Genomic DNA, 18,161 nt, shown 5'->3' with positions numbered 1-18,161 from the left:
CCACAGGAGTCATAAAACCTTCCCCTTATCTTGAGAGACATGAGGAGTAAATTGTCATCCCTATGGAAAAGGAGGGGAGTGCCCTCGGGTCTGACCTCTGCCATGCAGGAAAGAGCAGAGACAAGCTCCTACAAGTCTCCTTTCCCCTAGCATCCTTGTCTTGGTATAAGGCAAGCATACAACTCATCCCAATGGGATCTGTGTCTCAGCCAAGAGGGAACAGCACCGTCTGCACTTGTGCCATCCTGCAGTACATGTATAACAGTCATTTTTGTTCAAGGCTAGTATTGAAAAATTGATCCATTTTACCCAGGTGTTGGTGTCTCCATAACCGGTCTCAATTTCTAGAGTATGTCTTAAGTCTTTAATCTTAATTATTTTTACTCTTTTAGGATCATTTGGTTGGTTGAACTGATTTTGTGGACCCAGGGTTGGATCAAGAAAATGTGGGGTTGGATTTGTAACGAATTGGGTTGGATTTGTAACTAATTGGAAAACTAGTTTTCCTAAGAGGTCTCTTCCAGATATGTCTGCCCCTACGGTTGTACATTCAGGGTGGAACCTGTGGATGCTGGTCTATTTCAGCAGCGTTGTTAATGGTGAGGAGTACGGGGTTACATTGCAAGTTCTGGCAGTTGGGTGTGAGGGACCATTTATATATGTGTAATTTGGGTTGTAAATTATTCCATCTCCTAGCATCTCCAAATCGAGTAGCAGCAGTTCAGCCCTGGAGCTGCATGGTCTACCACACATCTCCCCAGCTAGGACAGAGAGGTCCCTGATCACCTGAGATCTGTTCAGGACAGAGATATTTAACTACCTGTGAGAGCTGCCTCTGATTTTCTTTTAGATTTTCACAAGGTAAAACTTGACAATCATCAAACTTTACAGTTAAGGTGTAGCCAACTTAGTTACATTAATTGTTAGTTAAAGAGGGTGAAGACTCAGTAACCTCTACTTTGGAGCTTGACATCTCTCTACTTTTGATGGGAGGAGTGGGAGGAAGGGTAGTATTGGCCTTCTGCCTTAGAATGATACCTTAAAATTTAACAAAATAATTAGTAATACTGTAAACAAAGTCATTTTGTTATTTATAAATTCATAGAACTAACTGAATTTTGTAAACATGAATGTTCACGGAATTCCTTTTACGTATTTCTTTTCACAAACCTTCCACATACCATTTTTGACACATTCATATCATTTTTCAACATGCTTGAACCTTCTATTTTTGTCCTATACTTTCTTGCCTTTAAATAACCAGCCATTTTATTATAGGACAAAAATGTACCATACAAAATCCTTTCTTATACAAAATTATGATGTAAAAACTCAATTCTTTTAAAGCTCAGTTTCCTAAGTAATTAAAATCCTTTCAAGCCATAACCGCAGTTATATCTGGAGAAAAAGTTATAACCAACTTAATCATATACCAAGATGTATTTTATAAATTCTCCTTTGTGAACCTTATCCTTACTTCCACATACCATTGATGACATGCTTGGACTTTCTGTTTTACCCTATATTTCCCTGTTTCCTAATAACCAGTCATTTTTTGTTAGGACAAGATTTTATCATACAAAATCCTTTTGTGTGCAAAATTGTTCTCTTTCCTTTATAACTTTTCTTCCTGAAAATACATCTTTATATGCGTAACTTTCTTTACATCTCTCTCTCCTACTTACTGATTTTGCAACTTCTTTTTTCACAAACTTAAATAATCCCCAGATTACATAAAATAACATAAAAATTTAGTGACAACCTAAGAAACAAGAAATTCTGAACTGTTTGTTAGATGTTTGTATTTTATAGATGAGACCCTTTTTTGTAATTTTAGAAACACTTTTTTATATTATAACTTTTTCTTAATTGGAAGTAACCCAGCCATTTAATGAGCTTCTAAAATAAGATTTTTAAATCACATGAAGAGCTTACCCATAAGCATTGTCTTATTCATATTTCCCTTTATCCATTTATAGCAGTGTGCTTAATTACTTAGAAAACTGAGGTCTTAAACAAGGCTATATTATTTAAAGTTATTTCCTGACTAATTATTTTTAAAACTTTTTTTTTTTTTTTTTTTTTTTACCTTTTTCTTAGTACTGGGATTGTTCTCCCAAAACTTTAACATTTGCCCCAGTGGACTATCCAGGAGAATCCCAAGGGAGTCCTCCTGACTGCCCTTCCCTTTTTCCCTAGGCCTAGCATTTTTGTTTCCCGTTCTTGGTCAGGCTACTGATCCCAGTGTCTGAGTTTTTCCCTGTGTACTCAACCCCCTCACCCGACTGGAGGTTTTTTGCACACATTGGGACCCACTTCGTCTGTCTCTGGCTGTTTCCTTTGTGGGAGAACAGAACTAAGGATGGAGACTCCACACTCGCTTCGTAGCTAGGATACGTCTCAGTCACACACACTCAACCTCCAAGAATTCCCGACCTCCAAGGCAGTACCTATAGTTCAATTTGCCTACCTTGGCTCGTGCACAAGATTACCAGGTCACTGCAGTGCCTGCTTTTTTTTTTTTTTTGTCTCCCCTGTGTAGCTTCCGCTGCCTCCAGAACGATAGTCTTGGGCTTCTCTTCAGTCCCACAAGCAGCCGAGATGCCCACACAGAGTAGGCCACCCAAAATCAGGTGGGACGCATCTCTCCCTCTGCTGGGATCCCCCTTCTGTAGATGCAAAGTATTCTGGATGAGTCCCCAAATTGTGAGAAACAAGCTCACCAGTCCAAAATCAAAGGATGGACACCAAGACGTGGAGTGCAGCAGAAGCAAAACTTGAATGATGGTCTTGCAAGTTCGGATGTCTGTTGGGCAGACACACCCAGAGCAGTTACAGCAAGCAATTTAAGTCCCTGGTGTGCAGATCCTTTCCCCAGTTCCTCACTGACCAAAGACCACGGGGTCACAATCTTTCCCGGACGTCGCCTAAGCAGTTTTGGTTCAGATAAAGTTAAAATAAGTACCCGTTGCTATTTGTTTGGAGAGTTTCGGCTTCCTTCTATGTAAGTTTAATTTCCCCAAGATCATGTGACTGTTACCATGACTCTTTTTGTTCTGTCTTTTGGTCCTGTCAGCAATGAATCATTGTCCTTCAATGATGTGACTGTTACTAGCCTCCCTTTATTTTGTCTTTTGCTCATGTCAGCAAACCTTACTTCGTTTTCTGGAAATAAATTATTTATTGTCCTTCACAGTAGGTAGGAGCACGACCCTGACAGAGCCTGGGCCTCAAGCAGGTGACCAGGAGGCAGAAAGGAGAATGGCCCTGACAGAGCCTGGGCCTGAGTGTGTGACCAGGAGCACAGCTCCTGACAGGACTTGAGACTCGAGCAGGTGACCAGGAGGCAGGGAGGAACATGGCCCTGACAGAGCCTGGGCCTTCCCTGATGCCACAGTCATCTTCCCCCACCCCCTAACCTGAGCCCAGCTCTGAGATGTGGCTGAGTCTTCTCCCAGGTGCCCTGTCCTCATGGTGGAAGTTCTATGCCTCTGTCCCTCCTCTCTGCACAGTCCTTGCCATTGTAGTCTTGGAGTGACCCTCTTTGCTTTGGCCAGGAGAACTGGCCGCACCAGCAACTGGGCTGTGTCAGCTGGGGCCTTTCCCTGTTCCGGCCAGCTGGAGCATCTGGGCCCCTGGGCCTTCTCCTGGTAGGCTTAGAGGGACTGTCCCCTCTATTCCTCCCCTCAATCAGCCCTCAGGGGATTTCACCAGAACATCACATTAGTACCTACATTATGTGTTGTGACAGATGCTGTGCCCCAACCATGTTCTCAAGCAGCTGCTCCAAAATCCCATGCTGATGTGTACTTATGCTCATATGTGTGCATAACACATATGTGTGATTGTATGCACTGCATGTGGAATCATGGCCCAGTCCATTGGATCTTTGGTTTGGTTGCACACTTATACTTTGTGTGACATGGCTGCAGGTGGCCTGTCTTGGGGTGGCCATTTCAGGGAAAGATGTCCCTATGGTTGCACACTTATTCTGTGTGACATGGCTGCAGGTGGCCCGTATTGGGGTGGCCATTTAGGGGACAATGTGTCCCTGCGGTGTCACACTTATTCTATGTGACATGCCTATCTTGGGGTGGGCATTTCAGGGACAGGGTGCTTCCATGATTGCACACTTATTCCGTGACATAGCTGCAGGTGACCTGTCTTTGGGTGGGCATTTCAAGGACAAGGTGCCCCTGTGGTTGGTTGCATACTTACTCTTTTGACATGGCTGCACGTGGCCAATCTTGGGGTGGCCAATTCAGGGAAGCTGCAGTGTCACACTTATTCCATGTGACATGCCCATCTTGGTGTGGGCATTTCAGGGACAGGGTGCTCCCATGGTTGCACACTTATTCCCTGACATAGCTGCAGGTGGCCTATCTTGGGATGTGCAATTCAAGGGTAAGGTGCCCCTGTGGTTGCACAATTACTCTGTGTGACATGGCTGTAGGTGGCCCATATTGGGGTGGCCATTTAAGGGAGAATGTTCTCCCGTAGTTGCATGCTTATTCCATGTGACTTGGCTGCAGGTAGTCTGTCTTGGAGTGGGCATTTCAGGGACAAGGTGTCCCGGTGGTTGCACACTTATTCTGTGACATGGCTGCAGGTGGCCTGTCTTGGGGTGGCCATTTCAGGGAAAGGTATCTCCATGGTTGCACACTTACTCTGTGTAACATGGCTGCAGGGGGCTCGTCTTCCTGTAGGCATTTCAAGGCAAAGGTACCCGTCTGGTTGCACACTTACTCCTTGTGACATGGCTGCAAGTGGCCTGTCTTGGGGTGGGCATATCAGGGACAAGTTGCCCCCATGGTTGTACACTTACTCCAAGAAGTGACCGTTCTTGGGGTGGCCATTTCAAGGAAGCTGCCCCCATGGTTTCACACTTACTATGTGTGACTTGGCTACAAGTGGTTTGTCTCAGGGTGGCCATTTCAAGAACAAGTTGCCTCCATAGTTGCACACTTACTCCGTGTGACATGGCTGCAGGTGGCTCATGTTGGGATGGGCATTTCAGGGACAAGGTACCCCCATGGTTGCACACTAACTCGGTGTGACGTGGTTGCAGGTGGGCTGTATGGAGGTGGCCATTTCAGGGAAAAAGTGCCACCATGGTTGCACATTTACTATGTGTGATGTGGATGCAGGTGGCCTGTCTTGGGGTGGGCATTTCAGGGAATGCTGCCCCTGTGTTTGCACACTTACTCTGTGTGACATGGCTGCAGGTGGCCTGTCTTGGGTGCCATTTCAGGGAGAAGGTGTCCCCATGGTGTCTGTTTTCATTAGTCTTAACTGCAGATGTTTTGGCTTCTCATAGTCTTGTGGAATCTGATTAGTGCTTATTGTTTCTGTAGTTATTTCTGTAGTGTCGTGCCTCTTTGACATTTTATAGTGTCAGCCTCTCAGAGGGTGTCTCCGCTCTGGAGCTAGAGCATCAACAGCAGAGGTCAGTAAGCTTCCCCATAGAGGCTAGATGTGCTGAGACCCTTGGGTCACAGGCATTGTCTGTTGTGTCCTTTGTCTGGTGTTATCTGTGCCCTCTGACTCTCATTACAGTCAGGTGAGGCAGTAGTGAGGGCTGTCCTGTGGTACAAAGGAGGACACTGAGTCCTGCCCAGACTCTCCTGCTGGTCATGGCTACACTGGGGTCAAAGCCTGAGTCTCTACCTGCCAGATCTGCCAAACAGAAACTCGGGAGTGGAGTTCCCCAACCCAGCTCGCACTCAATGTGACTAGACCTGTGATGCCTCTGCCTTCCCTGACCTCACAGGAAGGTGTCACACAGGCTGCCCCAACACGAGGCCTCTGCCTGGAACACACACCTCACCACATGCTCTTACGTGAGGTGTGGAGGCCAAGGACGCCAGCCTGGCACTGCCACCAGGACTTGGCCTGGCCTCGGCCTCCTCCTCTTGGCTCTGGACTCCACTTGTCCCAGGGGTTGTGCTCTGAAACCAGGGCTAATCTCAGCCAAGCCCAGAACGGCCCATGTGTAAGAATTTGGTGAGCAACTGCATGACTGGCGCCAATATCCAACATCACAAATGGCTCCAGGGCACCCTCAGGTCTGACCCGATGTGCAGTCCTGTGCAGTCCCCACGCTTCCGTGTTGTGAGCAGTCCTGCCTGGAACTGTTGAGTCACTTCACCTTCTCTGCCTCGGTTTCCTCATTCTCAAATGGACCTGAGACCAGCGCGCTGGAGTGAACCATGCCACGACATACACGGGAACTGTAGATGCCCATGTTCCCAGCTCAGGCTGGAGGGATGGCAGAATGTGGAGGCTTCACTCTGGGGCCTGCAGCTCAGAGGCCAAGCTGGGAAGTCCAGAGCTGTGGCCATGGCCTGTGACAGGCACTGTGCAGGGCTTTCAGGGCCTCCCCCATCACCCCAGGTGACAGGGGCACATGCTCCATCATAGTGGGATGGCCTAGAAGCAGAGGTGTGTCCCCACCTGGCCCCACCTCTGCATCTCCAGAGAGGAAGGAACCCGGAGGTCCTTTGCCTGTTACTTCACCCCCCCCCCCACGCCCTTCAAGGCAGGTCGGCACGCCCATTTCATAACTGAGGAAGCCGAGGCCCAGAAGTAGAGTCACTTGCACGGATCCCACCGTAGGAAGCAGCCCAGAGAGGTGTCACCCCAGGCAGACTGACCCCTCCCCATCCCGTTGCCCATATCCAGTGCACGCCACCCCACTCTGAGTTGAACAAGAAAATTCAAAGAGAGGAAAGAGCCCAGAACAGATTTATTTTTCCTCAGATACATTTTATACAGAACATATTACAATCAGGAGTTCTCAGTTTTCACCATAGGTTAGCAGCTGTGCAATGTGCCCAGTGGACGTGAAGGTGGGAGGGAACCTTCTAGAAAGCTGCCTGTGTTCAAATATGGAATTACTGTGGCTCCCTGCAGAGCAGAGGGTGTTCCAGGGCAGGAGTCAAGAGCAAGACGGGCACATGGGGTGACGGTGGCCTGGGTGTGGTGGGCAGAGGCTGCATTCCTCCTGGACACTCTGGGCCATCTGGCTGGGATCTGCCAGGGGACAGCAGGGCCAGGGCCCCAGGAGGCCTCATCAGCCACGCCGCAGTGCCTGCAGTTGGTGGGCTACCTTCTCCAGCTCCGCCTCAATGGCTGACAGGCTCTCTAGTTCCTGGTCCTAGGAGAGAGCACAATGTCACGTGGGGGCTGCTAGCCAGCAGCAGGGAGGGCACAGAGCCAGATGGGCTGCTGCCAGCTGTGTGGCCTCAGACACCTGGCTTTGCCTCTCTGAGCCCCAGGGGCCTCATCTGTATCATGGGGACATGATGCCACCCCACTGGGCCACTCCCAGGGTATTTGCGCAAAAGGGGGTTCTACACTGTCCCTGAGGACCACTTATCCAGGCACCCATGCCCTTATGAGCCCCAGCCCAAGCCTGGGCCCTGGGTGATGGCTCTATGCAGGCCAGGCCTGGGTCTCCCCACCTGAGGGGCCATGGGCCTGTGGCAAGTGTTGTGAGTTCCCCCGCAAGTCGACCTGCCGGGGCTCAGCCTTCGTCTTCAGTCCTTATCGTGGGGGCCCCAAGCTCTGGCTGCTGGTATGGTCCAGGGAAGCAGGGACCCTCGTCTGAGTTCTGCTCCATGCCCCAGTCTCCAGAATCCTCCAGACCCCAAAGCTCCGACACCCATAAGAGCACACTGAGCCTCAAGACCTGAGCTCAGGGAAGGCTATATCCTGACCTGGACCTGAGGGGTCATCTTTCTGGGGTCCTTGCAGAATTTATGGCTGCTAAGGGCACCCCAGCCCATGGACACAGACATGGAAGATGACTGACCTTGGAGAAGGACCCCAGGCCCTGTGTTCTGGAGCAGCCTCAGAGCACAAGCTCTGTGGTGCTGCCCTAGGATTCGGGGCCTGGGTTTCTTCTCCATGCCCCTTGGGTGGAGGAGGCCTCACCCCACCCCTTCTGCCAGATTCTGGTTCCTCACCTCTCCAGCCTGTAGTCTAGGGCTCCCTCTGTGTGTGGGGAAGGGAGCAGCGGGGGCCTCTGGCACCCACTTCTCTCCAGCTTCTGTGGGTGGGGTGGGGTGCTCTAGGGTGACCCTTTGTCCTGGGTCCAGGCTGGGGGTGGAGCCAGCAGCTGTGTCCTGGGATCCCCCCTCAGGCTCCCTCTCAAACTGTCGGACCCAGAGAGGGTGGCGGGGGCCACAGAGCAGTCAGGTCCTCTTTTGAGTGGGCAGAGGAGAGGCTCGGGCAAGTGTCAGACCACTGTAGAGTCCCAATTCCCAGCTGGGCACGGAGGCTTGAGGCAGGTACCACGTTACCACCTGCCAGGACACCCAATTCTCCCACCATGGGGCTGGATCCTGCACTCCTGCACCCTGTTCAGCTGGTTTCTTTTTCCTTTTTTTATGAGTGAAAGAAGGAGTTTATTAAGCAACAAAGCTCTCTAGAAAAAGACAGGAACCCCGGAATGGGTTGTCCTCAGCTGGTTTTCGAAGCTCCTGTGTGTTCGAGTTATGAGGATGAGGTGAGCAAAAAGGACTCCACCCCCATGTCATAACTGGCGAGTCACTGAAGCTCAGAGAAGCAGAGTGACCCACCCAAGACCATACAGCCTGGAGGGGTGCATCCACTCCTTACAGGCTTAGGGAGGGCATGCCAGCCTAACCACCTTCTTCCCAGGGGGCAGCCTGTCCCCTCGTGTCTCCCTCCCCATGCCACGCCCTTCCAGCGCTCAGGGCCACAGCTGCCCTGGCCGGGCTCCATGGGTAGCATGCGGCCCTCCCAGGCTCTCGCCACTATGACGGGCATCCCGCTCACATGCCTGCAGAGGCTCCTCGCAGCCCTGAGAATGGAGTCCAGCCTCGCAGCTGCTCCAAGCACCTCTATTCCGTGTCCCCCATGAGCTGGGTGCCTTCTCCCACCCAAGAGCCCCTGTCTGAGCACCTCTCTGGCCCTGCCTCCAAGGCACTGATCCCTCAGGGGGGCTGCCTGCCCCAGCGGGGCCCACATGCAGCCCAGCCCGGGCCTGGTGCCACCCCACACCCACCTCTGGCCTACGGTTGGCGCTGCCCTCCTCTTCCTTCTTCTCCTCCGGGAAGCCGCGGACCTGGACGGGCAGGCCAGCCTCCAGGCTGTCCTCCCGGGAGGACGGCCTCCAGCCTCGTCGCAGCTGCAACCTGGGACCCCGGAGGCCATAGGCCCGGGACCTGAGGGAGAGCTTCATGGCACGGTCAGAGTCATCCTCTTCATCCACCCCCCGCAGCCCCTTCTCGGCGGTCAGCTCTGAGGCCATCTGATCCAGCTTGCTCCAGCGCTTTGCATCCTCCCACTCCTTGGAGATCTGCTCCTCCTCCTGCTCCTGCAGCTGCTTCTCACCCTTCCCACCCTGGAAGAGACCTCCAGGGCCCCCCTCCTGCTCCTCTTGCCGGAGGTGCTCCTGCTTGCCCTTCCCCTCGGGGGGCTGAGCCTCCTCAGCCTCAGCCTTCTGGGCTCCATCCGCCGCCAGGGCCTCCAACTGACCTGGAGCAGGTGGACACGGGCAGGAGAGTGAGGGGGAACCGCCACCTACCGTCCTGCCACCCTAGGCTCTGCTGCAGCTCCGGCCCGGCCCAGCCACCCCAGCAATTCCTCTTGGCAGGAAAAGCCGTCCTGCGGCTGTGTTGGTGAGACCCTTGCAGCTCATAGGGTGGGGTGACCGGAGCCTGCCTCCTCCTCCAGCCGCTCGCCCCAGGAGCCCCTAGTCCAGCGTGGACTGCCTGACAGGGCCCTCGTGAGGCTCTGGGCCAAAACTGATGCTCCACCCGCCTGCTATGCCCCCTCCTGCTCCTGAAGTCCCCCACCCACCCCCATGTAACGCCCTTCTTGCATTCTGGGCTGGGAGGTGTGGGCTGGCGGGAAATACATGGGTTTGGAGTCAGACAGACCTGGGCTGGAACCCCAGCTTCTACCACCAACTAGCTGTGTGGCCTTGGGCAAATTATTTAACCTCTCTGAGCCTCCGTTGGCCATCTGGAAGATAGAGCTACACCTGCCTTTCAAGGATGCTATGAAGATGGATGAGATTATGGATATTCATCCCCTCTTCCAGACACATCTGTTGGGATCTCCATTGCCACACGCACCCTCACCTTTCCGGAGTCCCTTGTAGCCAAGGCTTGGGTGGGGGCCCTCTTCCTCAGGGACAGCAGTCACTCCGGCCTTGGCCTCCTCTGGCTCCTCCTGCTCTGCCGGCTGCCCCGCCTCTGCACTCGGGTCCTTCTCTCTGTCCACCAGGCCCCGGGAAGGGTCCTCCATGGCCCCCGAGGCTTGCAGGCCTGGGTGTTTCTGACTGGGGGCGCTGGTTGTGAGGTGGGTGTTGGTGGCCTCTTGCCCCTGCCCCTGCCCCCCAAGGGCCTGGCTACCCCCCTCGATCTCGGGCTCCTGCCTGGGCTCTGGGATGGCCTGGGGCCCGGCTCCGTCTGTGGCTTCATTCATCGGTGCCTCTTCAGGGTCCTCCCTCTTCTCCACAGCATCTGTGGAGGGTGCCTCGTCTGTCACCTCTGCAGAAACAGGGAGCAAGCTAGACCCGGAGGCCTGGTCACATGCTGGCCTCCGCTGAGGCTCGGACCACACGCCAGCCTCACCAGGGCACTTTCAGCTTTTCATCATTGTCCCCTTTGGCTTCCAGCAAGCCCAGTCAGAGGTCATGATCAGGGCTACCCTCCCTCTCTGCCAAGACTTGATCTCAGCACAACTGGATCACATGCCTCTCTTTAATTCTGCCTCTTAAAACAGACCAAAAATTCATACCTTGAAAATTACCCTACAAGACACAGCTCTGAATGGAACGTTAGACATTCAGCTCAGCTGCTATGTGAGCTTGGGCAAGTGGCTCAACTTCTCTATGGAAGAGGCGCTACGATTGCAGCTTAATTCTCCCCTCCGAGGGGAGAATGGAGTGTCTTTAGTGTCCTATGAAAGTGCTCAGTACCTCAGTATTCGTAGGGTTTCATTAATAGGTATTCCTTGTGGTTGCTTTGAAGACAGCCTTTTTTTTTTTGAGTTGGAGTCTCACTCTGTTACCCAGACTGAAGTGCAGTGGCCGCTTCCGGCCATCGCAGCCTCGACTTGCTGGGCTCCGGCGATCCTTCCGCCTCAGCCTTCCCAGTAGCCGGAATTACAGGCATGCGCTACCACACCCGGCTGATTTTTTTTTGGATTTATTGTAGAGATGAGGTCTCGCTGCCCAGGTGGTTCTTGAACCCGCGGGCTCAGGCAATCCACCCACCTCAGCCTCCCAAAGGCGCGGGATTACAGGCTGAGACCGAGCCCGGCGAAGACAGCCTTTTAACAAGTAAAAACCCCTCCCATCTCTAGAATGATCACTGCTGAACACAGTACTCCAGAGTACCTTCTGCCACTGGGGTTCTCCCAGCACTGGGTGACAGATGCTCCCACACCCATTTCACTGACACACAGATGGGCAGAGAGGCCAGGGTCCATCCCGACTCCTGGGGTCTATGGGCAGCTCCAGTGTCAAGTTCAGGCTCTGTTTGCATGGACACATGGCTGCCTCTGCATTAAAGCTTCTAGGCACGCACACATGCATGGTGCTCCCTCTCCCTCCCTAACCCCTTGAGGCATCCAGAAACAATCCAGTGGGAGTCCCTGCAGTGCCCCACTCAGTTGCCAGGGTGCCAGTGCCGGCCAGGGGTAGGGAGCGCACCAGCCACACCTGCAGGTGTCCCCCTGAAGGTCGACCACTGGTCCACTCCCAGAAACTGGCCTTATCCACCACCTTCCTCATGAGAGGGCAGGCACTGTGGGGGCAGCCTGCGGCCCTTGCCAGGTGGGGAATGGGAGGTGAGCATACCCTGACCTAGGCCATGACCTCTTGAACTCCTAGAATTCTCTGGTTTCCAGAAAGATGACCCAGCTTCACTAGTGCCTTACATCCCTCCTCTGGGGCCCTCCTACTGCTTGGCAATCCCATGGCTCCACAGGTCCCAGGTGGGCAGGCACTGGGGCAAGGGCTCTGCTGCTCTGGCTTCTGGGGGACCCAGAGTTGAAGCTGCTCACCAGGCCGGAGACTTCCTGCCCCTGTGCCGGACAGGTGGGACCAAGCAAGGGCTTTGGGGTTAAACAGACCCAGACCCAAATCCCCAGCCACGTCGCTCACCTGAGCAAGGGACTTAAAACTCTCTGTGCCTCAGTTTCCCCCATTTTTAAAAGGAAAGGACACGCAGCTCTGTTCCTGGGCTTAGAGCAGCGGTTCTCGACTCTCAGGAGCCCTTGGTCACCTAACTCCTGCCCCTGCTGCCTTCCCTCCTGCCTCTGGCCAGATGGCCGGCCTGGTACTGACCTTCCAGCTGGGCTGGGCTGCCCTGGTGGTCAAGAACTGCTGAGAGTTCATCCTCAAAGCTGCTGTGCTTCTTATGCTCACGTGCCCGCTCCTGGGCCCCTGGCATGAGAGGAGGAGGAAGCCTGTGTGCTCCAGCCCTGGCCTGTCTGTCAGGGCGGAGGCTTTCTTACCCCGTCTGCCCCAAGACCCGAGCAGGCATGACCTGGGGAGGAAGTTAGGGCGGCCACACCTCTCCAGACTCAGTTTCCCAGAAAGGCTCGGTGGAGCAGAGGGTCGGGGCAGGAGCGGGAGTGGAAGTTCCCCAACCCAGAGACCCCTCTCCTCACATCACCTGTGTCCCCCCCACCGGTGCCAGGTCCTGATACTCCCCCTTTGCCCTGTGCACCACTTCTCCCATGATGGCATTTCCAGACTCTGGCCTCAGACAGGTGAGGGCTCCAATCTGCTCCTGGTTATTCCTGGCTCTGTGACCCTGAACATCTTGGGCTCACCGATATCTGGCTTTTCATCTATGACACAAGGGGGCTGCATGGCCCATGTGGAGATAGAGACACAAAAGGTATTATGGGAGCTCAGCAGACACAGCTCTGGCCCTCAATAGAGACGCTGATGTGTGTGTGGACATGCTCACATACATGTGTACAGGGTCACGCTGGACAAACAGCTCCAGCCCTCAACAGAGATGCTGACGTGAGTGTTGGACACACAAGGCTGCAGAACACGTCTCCAGAACAGTCTCTGCTGATGCTACCTTTAATTATGTAAGTGTAATAAGCTGGTCATTTGAAGTTTAACTTTAAAATTATCATAAGGTAATAAGCCATTCGATGCTTAATTAAAACACATAACCCAGTATCACTACTGACGTACTAACACCCCAGATAACAGTCACTCCTCCCTGCGTCCACTGAGTGCTGGCCTCCGGCACTTCCACCCGCCACAGAGGTGGGTGCTTGCTAGCTGGGAGGCCTTCAGGGGTCCTGTTGAGGCTGCTTTTCTTACCTCCCCCCGGAATCCCTCTCATGCCCACATGTGATACTGTGGGCCCCTAAGGGCTTAGAGCCCCACCCCAGACATAAGTATAGCCCTAAACACAGGTCCTGCTTCCCTGGGCAGCAGACACTGGATTCACACTAGAGTCCATTCTCAGGGAAAGGTGCAGGGCACCAACAGGCCGTAAAAATGGCCACTTCCTGCAGGAAGTACAGGGAATCTGCCAGGGAGACACAAGCCCAGAACCCCTGTTTTCCATCTTGCCAATGTGGGACTGAGCCTTACATTAAGCCTGGGAGAAGCTGGGGGCTGGGCAGAGTGGCTGACTCTGGGACAACTGCAGCTTAGTCCTTTACCCCAGAGCTGTCCAGATTTGGCTTCAATATCATCAATGACATCAGTGACAAGGAGCTCACTATCCTACAAAGTCACCCTCTAAAGTGGCTGAACTCCAGAGGCTGTGGAGTATTGGGGCGCTGTGTCTGGCAAGGCCCTATTCATTGTGTACCCTTCGACAAGTCATTCAACCTCTCTGAGCTTTGATTTCTTTAACAACATCAATAGCAGCTTGAACCAAGTGGCACAGGGGGCTCCACTTTTCTGCTTCATAATTGAAAGGAAATAACAGTGCCAGAGAGGACCTTGCTCAGCCTTCCCTGGAGACTATCAGTTACTGGGATTTACCCAGCAGAGGCTGGAACATACCTTGGAGAGCGAGGTCCTGGAGCTCCTTCAGTAAGTCCTGATGTCGCAGGATGGAGAGGATCCGCTCGTCTGCAGGGAATGAATCAGACAGTGGTTTCCAGAGCGCAGCCGAGAACAAGATTGCCCTCAGTGTTTTAAGCTGCGCACAAGGAATTTGCTCTGGAAATGAAGCCGGTGGCAGCACCAAGATGGGGCCTTGAGATCATGTGTTTGGAATAGCCTCCATTCCAGGATGCCAGCCAGTCTCCCATCACAGGCCGACCCCATCCAACACCGGGGCCCATCCCAGCACCCAGGGCCATCTCAGAACTCAGACCCATCCCAACACCCAGAGCCCATACCAACACCCGGGTCCCATTCCAACACCCTGGCCCATCCCAACACCCAGGTCCTATCCCAACACCCAGACCCCCCTGGGCCTCATTCCAGCACCTGGGTCCCATTCCGACACCCAGGCCCCATCCCAACACCCGGGCTTGTCCTAACACATGGGCCCTGTCCCAACACCCGGGCCCATCCCAACACCCAGGCCCATCCTGACACCAGGTACCCACCAAGGCTGGCAGCCCCTGAGGGGTAAGCAGGTCTCCCTGAGTGCCATGCTCATGCTGGCTCTTGCTCAGCTATGCTCTCGCCATCTGCTCCACTCGGAGAACCTGCTTTGGTTCCCACCAACTCATCTCCAGTGCTGTTTTAAAACTCAACCAAGTGCACCTGGCTCCCTCCACCAGCTAGTCGAGAGTTGCCTGTCTGGCTGGAAGAACTGTCCTCATGCCTACCCATGACACGCCTTTACTTGTTCACGGCTGGAGGGTGCCCACCAGGTGCCAGAGGCTGTTATGGACATTGGGACATTGCACACAAAACCTGTGTCTACAGGGAGCCATAGCTGGTGGCTTCCATGCCAGCTGATTTAATCCTGCCCAGAATTCCAGCTCATGGTATCCACGTGCATCTCTCTGACAGCCTGTGGGCAACAGGGCTACCACTCCTTTGCCTTCCTGTGTCCCTTGGACCCCACTACTGTGCCTGGCCAAGGCAGACCCTGGTCAGCAACTGTTGAGTTAAAGTATTAACTCCATTAAGGCCACTCACCCATCTCTAGCCCCCAGCCCAGCCCTAGCCCGTACCTCCTCGGAGCGTCTCAAAGCACTCCTGACTGATGGGCATGGGGCTGGGCTTGGCAAGCGTGTCAGAGATGACTTCGACGATGCACCTCATTACCTGCAAGAAGAGTGGGGGCAGGTTGGGGCTGGTCTGGGCCTGGGCAAAATTCTAGCAGGACTGGGGCACTTGCTTTTGGCTTCGGGAGTCCAGGGGTGCCTAACTTGGGGCACAGCTCTGCACTCTGGGCCAGACGCAATGACACTGATGACAGAAGGGCCTTACATGGTGCTCACCAGGTGCAGCAGGCTCCAGTCACAGGGCCATCAGGGCCCTCTAAGGTGGAGTACAGGGAGAGTGGGGTGTCTGTGCCAGGGGTGGATACCTGGCATCTTCCCACTTCCAAGTGCTGCTTCTCCAAATGTGAGAAAGCTGCTCTGGGCACTAGAAGGCTGTCTTACAAAAGTGCTTTGGCCTTGAAGATGCCCAGAGGTCTGATCTTCCAGGAAGTCCTCTGAACTTCTCAGAGGAGACAGAGCCTACTCCAGCCCTACCCTGCTCAGAGGTAGGACCTGGATCACTGTCTCCTCACATTGTTGTCACATGCAAAGGAGTCACCGCTTCAAATCTGGCTCCATCTTCACCCATGGGACAAGGCCCCTAACTGGACATGAGTACGCATGGGCTACGTCTGGTGCCTGTCCCAGGCCAACTGCAGCCATGCCTGAAGGCCTTATCAGTGCCCAGCAAGACACTGTGGGTAATTAGGCAACTGTCCATGAATGTTCCTTGGCGATGGTGTGGTATCCTAGCTGTGTGATCTTGGACTAGTGATTCCTCAGTTTCCTCATTTGTAAAATGGGAGTGAGAACTTTCCCAACTGCCCTCTGGGGTCGTGAGGCACAGATGGAAAGCCCCCTTGCAAGCCTGACAGGTCACCCCATCCAGGGAGGGATTCACAACAGCCCAGAGCTGGGCAGAGGAGCAGGAGGTGTCAGACAGGCATCAAGTAATGTTGGCGGGGAGTAAAGGGGTAGCAGGCTGTGTCTATGGGATGCCAAGGCAATCAGCCCAAGGCTCCAGGTTGACAGGCCCCCAGAGTGTGTACAATCACCATGACTTCAGACGGAGCTTCAGGGCCTAACCAGCTGCTCTGGGCCCCAACCCCAGACTGTTGGCACAGTAAGGTGACTCCGTAAGGGACTCAGCAAGGAAGGTCAGCAACCAGTACCCTGTGTCTCCCTGCAACCCCCAACCCGCGTTGGGAAGCTCAGATAACCCCTGTCCATGAGGGCAGATTCTGGAGACAGAAATTGGACAGGAGTCACAAGAAGTATGGGGAGGCCAATAAGGAAAGCTTTAGGAATAACAGCGCCCATCTACTGGGGACTTGCTACGTGCCAGGCAGTCACATCCACGATTCCTACTCTGCACACCTCCCCTCAAAGGAAAGGGAAGCTCAGAGAAGTTGAGGCATTTTCCCAAGGTTGCACTGCTAGACTAGTGGTAGAGGTTTAAATTCTACCTGATCTGCAACTAAAAAATGGGAAATATAATGGAGTCAGTTGAGGCTGAAATCTCTTAATGTGTTGGGTTGTGACTGTGGCCTCTCATGGAAGAAAACAGTCATGGAAGGGTGAGAATGGACGTTTCTCTGACCCTCAGGTGGGAGTTTACCCAAACACCAGAGCCTGGACAACAGCCCCAGCTCAGACCCGGGTACATTTCAAGTACACAGCCAGAGGAGGGTCCCTTGCTGCTGGTAAAGCCTCTGCTGGTGTCTCCTAGCCTCTCCTGGGTGAGCCCCAGTTGGGAGAGCCAGGCCTGGGTGCCTGTGGGGTGGAAAGGTTGCCAGCAGAGCCTAGCAGAGGAAGGAAGACAGAGGCCAGAGCCAGGCAGGCAAAGGTCACTCTCATGGTTCTGTGGATACCCTCAACCACAGCCCAGGGTGGGCCTGCTGGGTTCACTATTCAAGACTGGAGCCTGGCACCTCGGTGCAGCAGGCTCACACAGCCCCTGTAAACTGCACGTGCACTGAGGAAGCTGGGAAGTCACGCCGTGGGTAGCAGGGAAGGCAACAAGCTTCGCTGTCTGTCTCCCATTGCAAGCTGTCCCCAGGCTCAACCACTGCAGTGCTAGCTCATGGCTGCATGCCAGACTCACTCCTGCAGCGGCCCAGACACTGGCTGCAAGGTGCCCACTGGAGCCTCCTACCCCTGGCGCCCAGCACCCCTTCTTACCTCCATGTCCCCTTTATTCATGGGGCTGTTCACAGGGAGGGCAGTGACTGGGAAGAAAAAGAGAGCACTGGGGTCACTCCTCTGCTCCAAGGGAAGCCCAGTCCCTCCCACGGGGCCCACCAGGGCCACTCACCCAACGCTCTCCCTCAAAGCTGCTCCCACCCAACAGAGAGGCAGGGGCTGATTTTGTTTCTCTTCCAAGGGCTGTGGCCCGTAGGGGATAGTCCAGAGGCTGCACTGGGGCCCTCTTCCCCTGGGAAGGTTCTTGCTCTGGAGGGAACAGAGCTGTGAAACAAGGCCAAGGCTGCAGTGGGGTTGGATGGGGACAGATGCAGGCATGGAGAGACCCCAGAGGAGGGAGCGAGAGATGGAGGGTGCTGGGAGAGGCCGTGTGGAGAGGCAAAAGTCAAGGGCAGAAAGACAGTGAGTGGGGGATGGCAGAGGGGTGTAGGGGCGGCAGCAGCCTCTTGCCACCTCCCCAATGACCTTGGCCGGCCAAGGCGCCTAGCCGGGCAAGGGGTGGTGGCTGGGGGGACCCTGCCTCGCGGGGTGGGTCCCCGGGTCCTGGGCGGAGGCCACAGTGCGGGCCAGGTGGGTGGCGGGCGCTGTCCGCAGTGCTGAAACCTCGCGGCTTCGGCTGGGCGGCGTGGAGGGGCTCGCGGCGTGGTACCGGGACCCCGGGCAGGAGCGGGCGAGGCGCCCGGGGACCCTCCCCTGAGCCCGCGCTCGCTCACCTTGCCCGGCGCAGAGCAGGAGAGCCAGGACTGCGGCGGAGCGCATGGCGGACCGGGACA

The 18,161-nt window shown here is 54.3% G+C and overlaps 1 protein-coding gene across 4 annotated transcripts; it reads right to left on the bottom strand.

Annotated features, from left to right (window-relative positions):
• Nucleotides 1–6,726: 6,726 nt before the first annotated feature.
• On the bottom strand, nt 6,727–18,155 carry CHGA (chromogranin A). Of its 4 annotated transcripts, none has more exons than XM_021706225.1 (8): nt 18,102–18,155; nt 17,368–17,414; nt 15,154–15,247; nt 14,024–14,092; nt 12,326–12,424; nt 10,107–10,523; nt 9,032–9,504; nt 6,727–7,156 (listed from the first exon to the last, which is right to left on the bottom strand). In XM_021706225.1, exons 1-8 carry the CDS (start codon nt 18,145–18,147, stop codon nt 7,073–7,075), a joined length of 1,329 nt encoding a protein of 442 aa, XP_021561900.1. In that variant the 5' UTR covers nt 18,148–18,155; the 3' UTR covers nt 6,727–7,072. The 4 variants fall into 4 exon arrangements, with proteins under 4 accessions (XP_021561900.1, XP_008070806.1, XP_021561901.1 ...); XM_008072615.1 differs by having other exon boundaries at nt 10,113–10,523; XM_021706226.1 differs by lacking the exon at nt 10,107–10,523.
• Nucleotides 18,156–18,161: the final 6 nt, after the last annotated feature.

This window comes from Carlito syrichta, unplaced genomic scaffold (assembly GCF_000164805.1).
Source record: "Carlito syrichta isolate Samal-C Ts95f unplaced genomic scaffold, Tarsius_syrichta-2.0.1 Scaffold315360, whole genome shotgun sequence".
NCBI lineage: Eukaryota > Metazoa > Chordata > Mammalia > Primates > Tarsiidae > Carlito > Carlito syrichta.
The sequence above is the reverse complement of the archived record's forward strand: the minus strand, read 5'-3'. Positions and strand labels throughout refer to the sequence as shown.

Excerpts from the sequence above, each read along its gene's own strand:
- CHGA (XM_021706225.1), bottom strand. The coding sequence starts at position 18,147 with ATGCGCTCCGCCGCAGTCCTGGCTCTCCTGCTCTGCGCCGGGCAAG. Across the intron at positions 17,415-18,101 it reads CCTGCTCTGCGCCGGGCAAG|TCACTGCCCTCCCTGTGAAC; the intron begins GTGAGCGAGCGC and ends TTTTCTTCCCAG. Across the intron at positions 9,505-10,106 it reads GGGACTCCGGAAAGGTGAGG|GTCAGTTGGAGGCCCTGGCG; the intron begins GTGCGTGTGGCA and ends CACCTGCTCCAG.